This window comes from Calonectris borealis, chromosome 1 (genome assembly GCF_964195595.1).
Source record: "Calonectris borealis chromosome 1, bCalBor7.hap1.2, whole genome shotgun sequence".
In the NCBI taxonomy this organism is placed as follows: Eukaryota; Metazoa; Chordata; class Aves; order Procellariiformes; family Procellariidae; genus Calonectris; species Calonectris borealis.
The window spans coordinates 52,047,229-52,060,332 of record NC_134312.1 but is presented as its reverse complement, the minus strand read 5'-3'; the positions used below and the strand labels follow the sequence as shown (position 1 = coordinate 52,060,332).

At 35.9% G+C, this 13,104-nt stretch overlaps 1 protein-coding gene across 1 annotated transcript in view; it reads right to left on the bottom strand.

Annotated features, from left to right (window-relative positions):
* CFAP54 (cilia and flagella associated protein 54) overlaps nucleotides 1-13,104 on the bottom strand; it is a 123,599-nt gene that overhangs the window by 100,036 nt on the left and 10,459 nt on the right. The window contains exons 3-9 of the mRNA XM_075151641.1: nucleotides 12,120-12,266; nucleotides 9,874-10,045; nucleotides 7,964-8,022; nucleotides 6,480-6,623; nucleotides 5,944-6,057; nucleotides 5,745-5,846; nucleotides 809-1,007 (exon numbers count right to left, since the gene is read on the bottom strand). Coding sequence (XP_075007742.1) covers nucleotides 809-1,007; nucleotides 5,745-5,846; nucleotides 5,944-6,057; nucleotides 6,480-6,623; nucleotides 7,964-8,022; nucleotides 9,874-10,045; nucleotides 12,120-12,266 — 937 coding nt within the window. The remainder of the gene's footprint in view (nucleotides 1-808; nucleotides 1,008-5,744; nucleotides 5,847-5,943; nucleotides 6,058-6,479; nucleotides 6,624-7,963; nucleotides 8,023-9,873; nucleotides 10,046-12,119; nucleotides 12,267-13,104) is intronic.

Below are 13,104 nucleotides of genomic sequence, written 5' to 3'. Positions count from 1 at the left end.
TGGTATGTTGACCTTGCCTGGCTTCCAGACCCCCACCCAGCTGCTTTCTCACTCCCCCTTCTCTAAAGGATAGGGGGAGAAAATAAGATGGAAAAGCTCATGGGTTGACATAAAGACAGTTTAATAAGAAAAGCTAAAGCTGTGTGTGCAAGCAAAGCAAAAAAGGGAATTTTTTCACTATTTCCTATAGGCAGGCAGATATCCAGCCACTTCCTGGAAAGCAGGGCCTCAGGATGTATAGCAGTTGCTTGGGAAGACAAACACCATAACCAGTAATGTCCCCCCATCCTCTCCCTTAGCCCCAGGTTTTATTGCTGGGCCTGACGTCATATGGTATGGAATAGCCGTTTGGTGAGTTTGGGTCAGCTGTCCCAGCTATGTCCTCTCCCAAATTCCCGCCCACCCCCAGCCCACTGGCCTTTGAGGGGAGGAGGGTTGGAGAGACAGCCTTGATGCCGTGTAAGCATTGATCAGCAATAGGCAAAACACTGGTGTGTTATCAACACTGTTTTAGCCATAAATGCAATGCGCAGCACTGTACAGGCTGCTATGAAGAAAGTGATCTCCATCCTATTCAGAAAACATATGCGTAAATTATGGTAGATTTTTACTGATATGACAGATAACAGGGATTGGCCCAGATTTTTATCTTAAATTTTATGATTATAAAAAAAGATTGCCTGCTTTTACAGGTGTTACTGTTATAAAATAAATAGGCAAGTTTTTTCTTTTATAGCAGAGAAAAAACCTAATAAAATGGAGGTGGGGGCTTCTCACCAGCACTCTTTTTGCTTCTTTATGCTGTTACCTGAGAGGATTTCCAGGCCTGCAAAAAAAAGCTCTGAAATGACATCACGAATTTCAATTTCATCAGGAACAGGTAGAGCAGGGCACAACACACGCCTGCTACTATCAGACAGAGCTTCCAGGATGGCAAGGAACTGAGCTGCAGCACCGTCAAACATTTCCGTCAGCAGCCGTTCAGTAGTAGTGCGAGGCCACGGCAACTAAGAAAGAAAAAGTAATGTAAGTCTTGTAATATCTAAACCGAGTTACAATAAAGCAAGATTTCTCTCAAAACAGTTGTCCATCAGAAAGTAAGTACACATTTAAAACAGAAAATAATATACTGTAAAATATATTGTTGTTATGAATTTCATGCTTCAAAGGCATAGTAAAGCCTCATGCTAAGCGGGTACAGTACTTAACAAGTGCCATAACTTCATAGCAACCACATGCACTGCTGCATGGTACTTAGAAAACAATGCAATAGAAATTATGACTGAAAGTATTAAGGCCACGTAGTTTAAAGCCACCCAGATCTCTCCTTATAATGATACACATTTGACTATAAGGAGCTAAGTTCTACGCACTTTGCAGAAAATCAGAGCAAGATTAGGATGCTTAGCACTGTAGTGAAAGCAAAACACTATTATATTCTCTCACTTGCACATTTCAAACAGCACAACATAAAAATACAAGGCAGAACACACAAAAATATATTTGCACTACTGGCAGCTAAGAAATCAGAGCTCTATCTAAGAAAATATTTTAAAATTTTATTTCAATGTTCTCTTTATATGGTTACCAAACCACTACCAGACATAAAGTAAACCAGAGATACAGTACTTTAGAATGTTGCTCATAATCCATCAACATTTCAGTCCTATTTATTTGGCACTTTCCCAAATAAAAACACTTTAGATCGGTTTCTAGGCACATTTAGCTAGACAAAAATTTGAGAATTTCCTTCTCGCTTTGCTGGATCCACATCCTTCATTTTAGCTTCCAGATTAATACTTACAGACAAGCTCAGATGTGTACCTGATGAAAAAAAACCTGATCTGTTCAATATCTGGCAGCATTCAGAGTATTAAAGCGAACAGGTTATTTTTGTTTTCAAATAACTTATATAATGAGTGAGCCTCATCAATACTATAACTATCTGTCTTTTCCAAAGAAAGAGGAACTATTTCTGCTGGGAGTATAGTGAAAGTAAAAACAAAAGATAGTTAATATTGGATACTGATGGAGCAGCTAATCCTGGAAACCATTTCCAGGCACTTGAAGGACAACAAAACCGTCAAGAGTGGTCAGCATGGATTCACTAAGGGGAAGTCATGCTTGACCAACTTAATAAACTTCTGTGTTGAAATTACTTGCCTGGTAGATGAGGAGAGAGCAGTGGATATTGTCTACCTAAACTTCAGTAAGGCCTTTGACACTGTCTTCCATAACCCTCAGCAAGTTTGCAAGTGACACAAAACTTGGAGGAGTGGCTGATATGCCGGAGGGTCGTGCTGCTGTCCAGAAGGACCTCGACAGGTTTGTGGGAATATCATGACGTTCAACAAGGACAAGTGTAAAGTCCTGCACCTGGGAAGGAACAAACCCATGCACCAGTACACGCTGGGGGGGCCACCCAGCTGGAAAGCAGCTTGGCAGAAAAGGACTTGGGGGTCCTGGTGGACAGCAAGTTGAACATGAGCCAGCAATGTGCCTTTGCAGCAAAGGCAATTGACAGTACCCTGGGCTGCATTAGGCAAAGTATTGCTAGCAGGTCAACGGAGGGCATCCTTCCCCTCTACTGGTGAGGCCACAGCTGGAGTATTGTCTCCAGTTCTAGGCTCCCCAATACAAGAGAGGCATGCATATACTGGAGAGAGTCCAACAAAGGGTCTTGAAGATGTTTAAGGAACTGGAGCATCTCCCCTATGAGGAAAGGCTGAGAAAGCTGGGACTGTTCAACCTGGAGAAAAGAAGCCTCAGCGGGAATCTCATCAATATATGTAAATACCTGAAGTGCAAAGAAGATGGAGCCAGGCTCTTTTCAGTGGTGCCCAGTGACAGGACCAGAGGCAATGGGCACAAACTGAAATACTTGAGATTCCCTCTAAACATCAGGAAACACTTTTTCACTTCAAGGGTGACGGAGTACTGGCACAGGTTGCCCAGAGAGGTTGTGGAGTCTCCATCCTTGGAGATATTCAAAAGCTGACTGGACATGGTTCTGGACAACCAGCTCTTTGTGGCCCTGCTTGAGCAGGGGGGTCGCACCAGATGACCTCCAGAGGTCCCTTCCAACCTCAACGACTTTGTGATTCTGTGATACACATTCTTCTAGCATAATAACTCCAAAACAATTTTTCAACTTTTTTTTTTTAATAAATCCTCAAAATGGTGTTCACAGACTAAAAAAATTTCAAAGCAAACTATAAATTTTTTAAAATATTTTGTGTCATTGTATTCAATATATCTTTTTCCCCACACTGCGGATTTTATGAGCCCAATCTAGGAATCAGATCTATGCAAGCAGAAACCAATATACATCACATATATTCCAGGACACAAATTGCAGGTTTTCTTTAAATACCTTCATTAAAATGCAGAGCAGAATGGGCATGTAATTTACTGCTACTAATATTTTTGCATAAGCATTGTTTTGTCATGTTTAGAAAACAGACATAGCACTGGTGCAGAAGAACCAGTGAAAAGTGAAACCTAACTTAAACTGAATAGATCATACTAGCTTGTTTCCATTTTTCAAGGTGATTTAAGTACAAAAACAAATTCCACGGCATACGTACTAGAAGAGAAGGAAAAGCTTTAATTCTTTGCTAGTACAAGGATAATGTGCTCTGTAACATGCTGGACTGAGCTCTAAATATAACTGTTCTACCTGTTATACTACATTGTACATTTTCTATAACTAAAAAAGGAAATTGTTTTGAAAGTCAAAACATTACGCAAAAATAAATGTCCCATATTTTCACATTACTTGACACTTAATAAACCTACAAAATATTCTGAAATAATTATTAAAACAGTTCAGATTTTGCATCATTCAGCAAATCTTGTAAAACTACAAAAGGCATGCAGAAACAAATATGAAAATGCAATACTATTCCTTCCTAAATAAGGTAATGAGAACTGTTGTAGCACATTTTAGAAGCAAAAGTCTTTTGGTGGGGAAGTTATGAACAGTGTAATTTCTAACAATTTGTTGTTAACTTCAGGCATTCAGTTTTGTCAGAAAGTCAGACACTGAAGAATAAAATCAGTTACTGAAGATTTTTCAAGCTTCTGGAGATCAGATATATTGACAGACATAGATTCCTGGTAACATGATGGGTGCCTGATGAGCAAACACCCTATTTGAAAGCATGCTGAGTTCCTAATATCCTAATTGTTCAGCAAGACTTTTAGATGATCATCATTCAGAAGTGCTTAAGTCTTTCTTAAGCTGAAGATGACTCTGAAAGCATCAGGGATGACTTGCAGATTGGACATTAGGAAAAATATGTTAATTAGGAGGGTAATGCAGTATTGGAAGAGGTTATCTAGATTGACGAGGGAATCTCCTTCACTGAAGGTTTTGAAGACAAAGCCACAGCTGATTTGATTTATCATCGGCAAAAATCATGCTTCAAGTCAGAGGCTGGACTAAATGACTTCCAGAAGTCCCATGCAACCATCTTTACTCCTACGATACTGTAATAACAGTAATTCTTCATAATGCAGTATTTGCGAAAGAAAATAATTTACTCCATAAAACCAAACTATCTATATTTATATCACCATCAGCTAACCACATTCCACAGAATAATGCTTTTTATCACAAAAGGGTGTCACAGTGCAAGGAAAGTTCAATCTTTTGCTTACATGGGTGCAAAGCATCCCAATGAGCAGGCAGTATTACTCAGTAAGAGAGAGTGGTTTTGGGAGCTTGCCGATTAGTACTTTCAGTTGCTCCTCTCTGCCAGCTTCCTGCGGAATACTGCAGGAATTAAATTTATTTAAATCACAATTGCAAACAGTAGGAAAACAGAACAACCATCTGTCCATCACAAAGGGAATAAACACTCAGATAGAAGCATCCTCTTTAGCACAGTGAAATCAAAACGAGAACTTTCTATTCTATCTGTGCAGTCCTACATCTAGGAAAGGTCTTGAATTCAAAAGACCTGTCAACCTATGACCAAAAAAGGATGATAATTGCATCTTAAGTAAGATGCATAACCGTTACGAACCCACATAGTAGCGTAATGGCATAAAGATAAACTTAACTATTAAAGTCTGATATATTAGAAGTCTGCATGCTAACCAAAAAAGGGACAATGCACTCACACAAAAAAGCATTTTCTTTGATTATTTATAATTCTTATCCCAATGGATCATTCATTTTTGACACTGGCTGTAAAGAACACAAGGAAAGAGTGAAATTTGAGGAAATTCATTATTTCCTTAAAAGTCTACTTTGTATCCTTCATGCCTTTCTCTCTAATTCATAGTATCTTGAAGAAAAGGAAACAGCTTTCAGAAACAATCTCTCAAGACTTAAAAGAGTTCTCCAATGTAAGTACAAAAAATTTAAAAACACAGTAGCTTTTTTTCAAAGTACCCCTTTATCTTCACAGTAATTTAACACAGCAGGGCAAACTCAGGACTCCCATACACTTGGTATGAATTTGAACAAGATTTCCCTTATTTTTATTGCTAACATAATTGCTAAAGGAAAAAAATGCTAGAAAAAACAGTATTTTCTAAAGTAGTAATTACTACATCTTCCCTCCTTTCAAGTTTGTTCTGAGTTTTAATAATAAATTATGTTAACTATGAAACTGAACAACTAAAACTTTCTCGTTGTGAATAGCACCATGTGTATTAAGCAGAATTATATCACATATTCACCACATGCAAACAAAGTAAACAAAGAGAAGCATTATACAAAATGTTAGACTTACATTTTGTGCTTCTTTCAGGCTAACTCTTAACTTAGGTCGAAAGTAGCTTTTTGGCTTTCTTCTGGATTCATATACTGCTCTCTTGAAAATCATTACTGACATCTGACATAAAGAAAAAAGTAAGTAAATAACTGTTACGTGTTCTGTTCATAGAGTTCTGTAACTACTCTACCATTTATGATGAATTGCGAAATGATACCTTTAGAGTGGCCTCTCTAAAAATCTTTTTTGTCTCTGAATTTTCCAGCGAAGAACTGGTATTTTCTAACTGCTTCAGTTCATCAATTTTAATCAGACCACGGCGAGCAAATATCTGTCCAAAGTATTAAAAAAAAAAATTTATACTGTTCTCATATTCTGTATGTTGGTATTTAATTTTAGAATCATATCGTTCTTGAATTCAGACAACTGCAAAGACCTGCAATGAAAGCCAGGTCATGAACAACAATTGAAAAGGAAAAGAAAACCTTTGCAAAATACCTTTTGTATATATGCACGGGGGTTGGCCACTACTTAATGCTAGAAGTCTATGACTATGATTATGTTATAAAGTACTATTGCATTTAACTTTGAATTGATTACTCATTTACATGTGGAAACACACCTCCACTTTGCAGTTAAATTTTGGAATATGGGCAGAACTCTAAATATATACGATCTGATAATAAGCAGGAATATTTAAATAAATATTTATTTCTCATTTGATTGCATCTGAAATGCTACGTATCAGGATACCTCTCCATGAATGCCGGCTTGACAATCAAAATAACACTGAGAAACTGCAGTATATAGGGTGGCTCTCCATGTCAAATAATGTACAGATAAGAGCGGAATGGATGATTCCATACATATACTGGCCCACAGTAAGTATTCCAGGACCTGCATTGAAGAAATACGGTTTTAAACTGAATTCATTTTAAACAATATAAATATACTAAAGGACACATACAAAGATTTATCCTCATCTGGTAGGACAAATTAAAAGAGGGGAAAAAAAAATCACAGAAATTGTATTGGTTTTCAACATATTTTATTGACTACAAAGCATTCCTCCTGCATATTATTGTTTTTTTCCCATTTGAAACTGTGGTTAAGCATTATATTTTAGTCTCCAAGCTATCTTAACCACTCCAGTTCACTATAGCCTTGCCACCAGACTGAGGTCCTGCCCTTCTCTCTCATCTGCTCTTATCTTGAGAGTTCTCCCTCTCCTTTGTGTCAGCTCTAGTGATCATTTTATTCTAAGTTAGTTTTCAATTAGATCAGCAAGCTTATTTGGGATGCAATGGAGTCTGCCTTCTTTGGTGACAGCCTGCACTTAGATTAATTTATAACTATGGAACTACACTATCAGCTCTTAACTTTAGGGCCAACACAGTCATTGCAGCAGTCTAATTTTAAGAACTAGTCCTACTAAATTGATTGAACAATATCTTCCCCTTGTATTTTCTTTGGGTCAGCTCTTCCCTGAGGTATACAAAATATGCACAACCTTAGTCCTAAATTAAGTCAATATACAGATTTTTTTTTTGTCTGAATTAAAAGAATCTGAAATGTCTACGATCAATTTCTCTGTTTCCTGTAGAGTAAAAGCCTGAATACGTTAAAGAAGGTGCTAAATCATGCCTGATTTCAATAAAAGGTGTTCAAAGAGAAAAAACCTTCCCTGCTCAATAAAAGATTAATATAACCAACAGATAAGAAAATATGCTCGATCTAGGCTGAGCCAGACTCTGTTCAAGTTTTAGGAGAAAAAAGTAAAGCTAGGACAAACAAAAATTACATTCATAATTAAAAAGAAACGGGCAGTGGGGAAAGGCCAGGTTATTTTTATCAAGTATTTACAACTAAAAATCTAGCCACCAGGTGTCAGTACCTTTCCACATTTCATGGGACAAAAGACCAATTCTTGGGATTTGACACAGTTGCCCAAAAAAAAGCACCTAGAGCCCTCTGAAACAGGGTAACATATCCCATCTCAAAGACCAGCATGACATTACACTGGGCTCCATTCCACTGAGAAAGGAGCAGAGTCATAAAGGCACGAGGGCTTAGAAATTGGCCATTTTGCTATCTAGACTTTTTATTCCCTTGTGACAAAGTGCTACTATTGGCAATGACAATGAAATAGATATGTCAGGGTACAGTGTTATGCAAAATACAGGTGCATTTTCCAATCTTCTGTAAATTTTTCAAATGTTTCTATTTTTTTGCCATACCTTAGCAGACTGACCTCTCATCATCAAATGTCTGCATATGGTGTAAATATGAATAGTACCTGCAAAAAGAAAATAAAATAAGTAAAAAGCAGGTAAGTTCTATAATCCCACATGAAATTTGTTATGCTAACCAACTGAAACTTTTTCTTAATATCTGGGTTGTTATTTTCAGAGGCTGAAAACTAAACTAGTCATTTTTCTATAACTACTTTTAAATTAGAGAAGATGAAGCCATTAAATTCTTGGGCGATATTATCTTCAAAAATACCTACACAATGAAGTAGTATCATAAAAGAATGAAATCTTAAAAATGCACTGTATCAAATTTGTATTAAATAACTGATAGAGAGTAAAATCTTATTTTTATCTCCAAATGCCAGCCTCTTTAAAAAAAATATTACCTCTCCTCACAGATCTTACCTTATGTGATTCTTTTAGTCTGTCATGGCACTGTTCTAGAAGACAACACCACTACTATGTGATATTAAGTATGATAAGTGAAATGAAGAAAATTGATTGTGAATAGAATTTTCAAAAGCATCAAAGTGACTTACAAATAAAATCCTTAAAAAAAATGTCAAAAATTTACTTAATTTAGGCTATGTCACAAAATCACTTTTCAAAAATCAGACCTAGAAGTATAAAAGACATTGCAATTCGGGGGGGGGGGGGAGGAAGTCTATTCTTCTGTCTGTACGAATGTTCAGAAAGGGACGCCTGTGGCAGCGGGAGGCATCACAATGTCAACTGTCATAGCTCAAAGGGTGTTATTATTCCAGTACGCAAGAATTGAACAAGCCTTAGGAAGATTTTTTTTTAATCAGTCAAATGTGTAATGAGGCACAAAATCTATTGCCAGAAATTGCAGAAAAATGCTCAGGAACTGGGAAAAATCTGAGTTATCGCCCAACGTTTACTTCCAATCAGATTATTGGCTAGGCTTTCTAGAGAGATCTGTCCCACACACAGGTAGTGGGACTTAAGAATGGCAGATGAGTATATTTTAATTTTAATTCTTCTCCCATAGAAACAGACAAACAAAAACCACACCTCAAAAGTAGGGACTGAGGGCAACGGCAGTCCCAGCAAAACAAAAAAAAGTAAGAATTTTGACCAATTATAGCTCAAAGAAAGTAAATTTTCCAAAACTAAATTAAAACCACATTATCTCCTCAATTTATATTGCAACAATTGACCATAGTACAACAAATTAATAACAGTCTTTTGACTTTTGACTAAATAACTTTGCCTTTCAAAGCAAAAATATACTGTTGTTTTTCTTGAAATAAAATCTTGATACACCATCCTTTGTGTATCTAGTTCATGCAGTTCCATTTTTTCCTCATCTATTTTCCTAATTCAAGCATTTATAAGCAGCACACTAAAATCATATACAGAGAGATTCAAATTCTTAAATGTCATATGGTATTTTTTAGAATATATTTATTATTAAATCCAGCCTTAAGGATCATTAAAAAAAAATACAAAGATGTAATGTCATGGATAGACAATAATTTTCTACTCTTAGATCTGCAATTCCCTTTAACAAAAAAAATTAACACATACATTTGATTGATAAAAAATCTTATGAGGTTTTTTTTTTACTCAGGGTTCACTTAAAAAATGCCCATATCATGCTGTTAGATTTCATTTTATTAGTACACTCTAACCACAGCTATGATGAAAAAGCTATTACTTTTACAACAGTCCATCTGGAAAAGGCACACTATGTAGAAACTTAAATTTAAAAAACTCTTATTTTAGGAAAAAAAAATTTTAAAAAACCTATTGCGATTGAAGACTACCTACAGATTTATTCATGTCTCTTAGGTTGACCATAAAGAATATGTATAAAGTTTCCCTCCACAGGTTTGCTTAGCAAAGAAATGTAAATGGAAAGCCTGAGGTACCATTGTAGATAAGCCAACACAAATTCTCCTGAGGTAGAGCCACTTGCATAGTGAGTCGTAATGAGGACAAGACATTGAAACAAGTCTGCAGGGACTCTTGATTCTGGAGATTTCTGTCACTGCTGCAAACCATCTGATAAATGCAAACATTCCTCTCTTGCAAAGCATGGAACTAAAACATATGGAAAGGTGTAAAATTAATATATATAGATGAAATAGATGCATATTACAGTTTTTACATCAGCAAAGTACAACAAAATTGCAAGTATTAAAAGATCAAGCATACCAGAAAAAAAATCAGCGTGACATTGAAATAAGAATTAGAATATGCAGAAAGTGCTAAAGCTTTAAGGTTGCTGTACCATTAGCCTGAGTCATTTTTCACTGCGTCACAAGATGAAAATGCAACTAGTGCACTAGGGCTGCTGAAAGGGGCGTAGGGAGAAAGGATAAATGAGGCATTAAACTGATATTCAAAGAATCTGGCTTTAATTCTTGGCTTCTCTGTAGATGTCCTCTGTAAATTAAAGCAAGTCTTAGCTTTTCTGCACTTTACTTCTCCATCTGTATCACAGATATCTTATTTCTCACTCTCATCCATTACTTTTCTCTTCTACAGATGCATTGTTCCTTCTCTTCCGTGTAATACCTAACATAATGTGATCTCAGTCTTGTCTGGAGTACAGTATCATCTGAACAAACCAACATGTGAGAAAATGAGCTAAGTGGGACATGGGCGGTCAGTAACTATCAACCTCTCAAAAGCCTACTAACCTGATAATATTTGAAATTATATTAATTTTTGTAGCTAATTCACTGAAACTGGAAGTTTCAAGCCCTGGAACTCCATTTCTGTGATTTCCTTAGTGTTACATTAAAAAACAAAAGCTAGTTGCAGAAACCTGGCAAAAAAATTACATACAAAGCCTTTAGATGTAATCATTTGACACGTTATCATTATCCATTTCCAATTGTAGAGATCATTGTCAAACTAGATTCCATACCTGAAAATTTAGTGATATCTCAGTGTCTAAAGGCCAAGTTATAGAACGGGTGTTTTAGTATAGACTCATGATAACATCTGGCACTGTGATTGGTTCAAGGTCTAGGCAGACATATAGAAAACAGGAGAAACCATCTCTGGAACTTCAAATTTATTTACAAAGCATTTTTAAAAACCAAAATAAAATGGATTAACATAGTCTTTGATGATATTCTCGCTAGGAAGCTGAACTATTTTTGAAAAACAAAAAAAATAATATAAGCAGAGTATCTCTTCTATCATGACATCTGCTTCTAGCTTTTAAGCAGTCTGCTTTTTTCTCCTTACTAAACACCTATTTACAATCTAACTCTGTCTAGAGGAATATGAATTTGATTAGCTCAATACACAGGAGACACCTATGATTTCCTTTTGTTGTTCTTGATCACAGAATAACTTGCATTACTTTATTTTGAAATATCCACCGTGTATTGAAAATAGAGCTTCGCAGCAAAGAACTGATTAAGATAAAATCTAACATGTTTTTTGCATTCCCCCTATACCTACTGAAACACTTTCTTCCACAGATAACAAATGATAAATTGCAAGCCTGCACCTTGATAAGCAATTAACACAAAAGGATGCCAACATACCCTAGAGGTCACTTCCCAGAGCTTATAGCACTTACAAAACTATTCAGCATTCTGCCTCTTTTTTTCATAGTGAGCAAGAAAGCTATTGATAGTAATGCAATCCTGCTTTCTTACTATGTCATGAGCTTTTTTTACATGTAGAATTTTTGCACATTTATGATACAAATTACAATGTTTTAATTCACTTGCACTCTCCCCAGTTCTTAGATCACATCGCACAGAAATTTCTACAACAATTGCAGGGCAGTTATAAAATTTTGCCCATATCCTGATTCTGACAGTGGTTAATAGCAACTATTTCAGAGCAAAAACTGCTGTAGACAGTTTCAGAATAACCTGTTTAGAAAAAATTGCCTTTTTAACATTAAGTTGATAGTGGTTGGCTCATGCCACAAAAGCATAAGCACTTATACCCTCTTAAAAATGTACACCAACTCTGGATCATATCATACATATGACTGTTAAATCTCAATACAAGCTATATAGACAAACTATTAAAGATCAGTTAATATCAATATTTAAATAATACAAATTACATTTGTGGAGGATAAAACAGGCTACTTATTTTGAATCTGTGAATGTCTTTGACAAAAAAAAAAACACAAACCTACCGTAAGTGCTGTATTTTTGTCTCTGAAACCATTTGGGAAAAAGGTAGATTTAAATCGATGCACATCATCTATGATATCATCAAGGTTTACAGAAACAAACTGCTGTAGGTATCTTCCATAGCACTGCAGAAGTGCCAACTTATATTCCTGAAGAACAAATAATATGTTATTTTTATAGTTTGTATATTAAGTTTCTATTTCTATAAAACGTGTTATTTTTTATTATCTTTATGTAAAAAGGTATCAATGTGAAAGAGCAGCTAGAAGTAAAACACTGACATTTCACACAAACATTCAGCAATGTAATTTGTAATGTGAACACTCAGTATATGAAAGGTTGAAGTACTTAAAAGAAGAGCTTGTGGTTTGGGAGTTTCTGTTTATTTTAATCATCAATATGACATATCAGAGAACAATTGTAAAGTATGATCCTGGGCTAATGTAATAAACTCAAAGGGTTCCTGGAATGTCCTGCAGCTTTGCAACAGTAATGATAATAATACTACACTTCTGAGAAAAGTACTTCATAATGTAGAACTTTATAAACAATATACAGACATAATCACTTCCCTCTCCCGTTTCCTTGATGTCAAAGCCCTTTTTTTATAAAAGCAGAGAGGAAGAGAAGGGGAAGAATAAGATGCACTAAAAAAGAATGAAGCAAGTGACAAACCGAATTTACATATGGCCAAGAAGTCAGCATTAATAGACCAGAAATTGCCACTGGGTCTTTAAGAACTGTTAACAAACAGGATGTTGAGCTTTATGTCTCATTCAAACTAGAGTTCCCCAGCAGCATGTTGAACCACTCTAACATCATGCTGAGACTATGGTTCAGCTCTGACTCAGATGTGGAAGAGCCATTTACTGAATCACCTCCACCACTTCCTGCAGCAAAGATTATTTAGAGGTTTCTTTACCAACTTCACTAATTCTAGCACACACACACACCAGTCATGATAAATTCTGGGGAAAAAAGTAACTA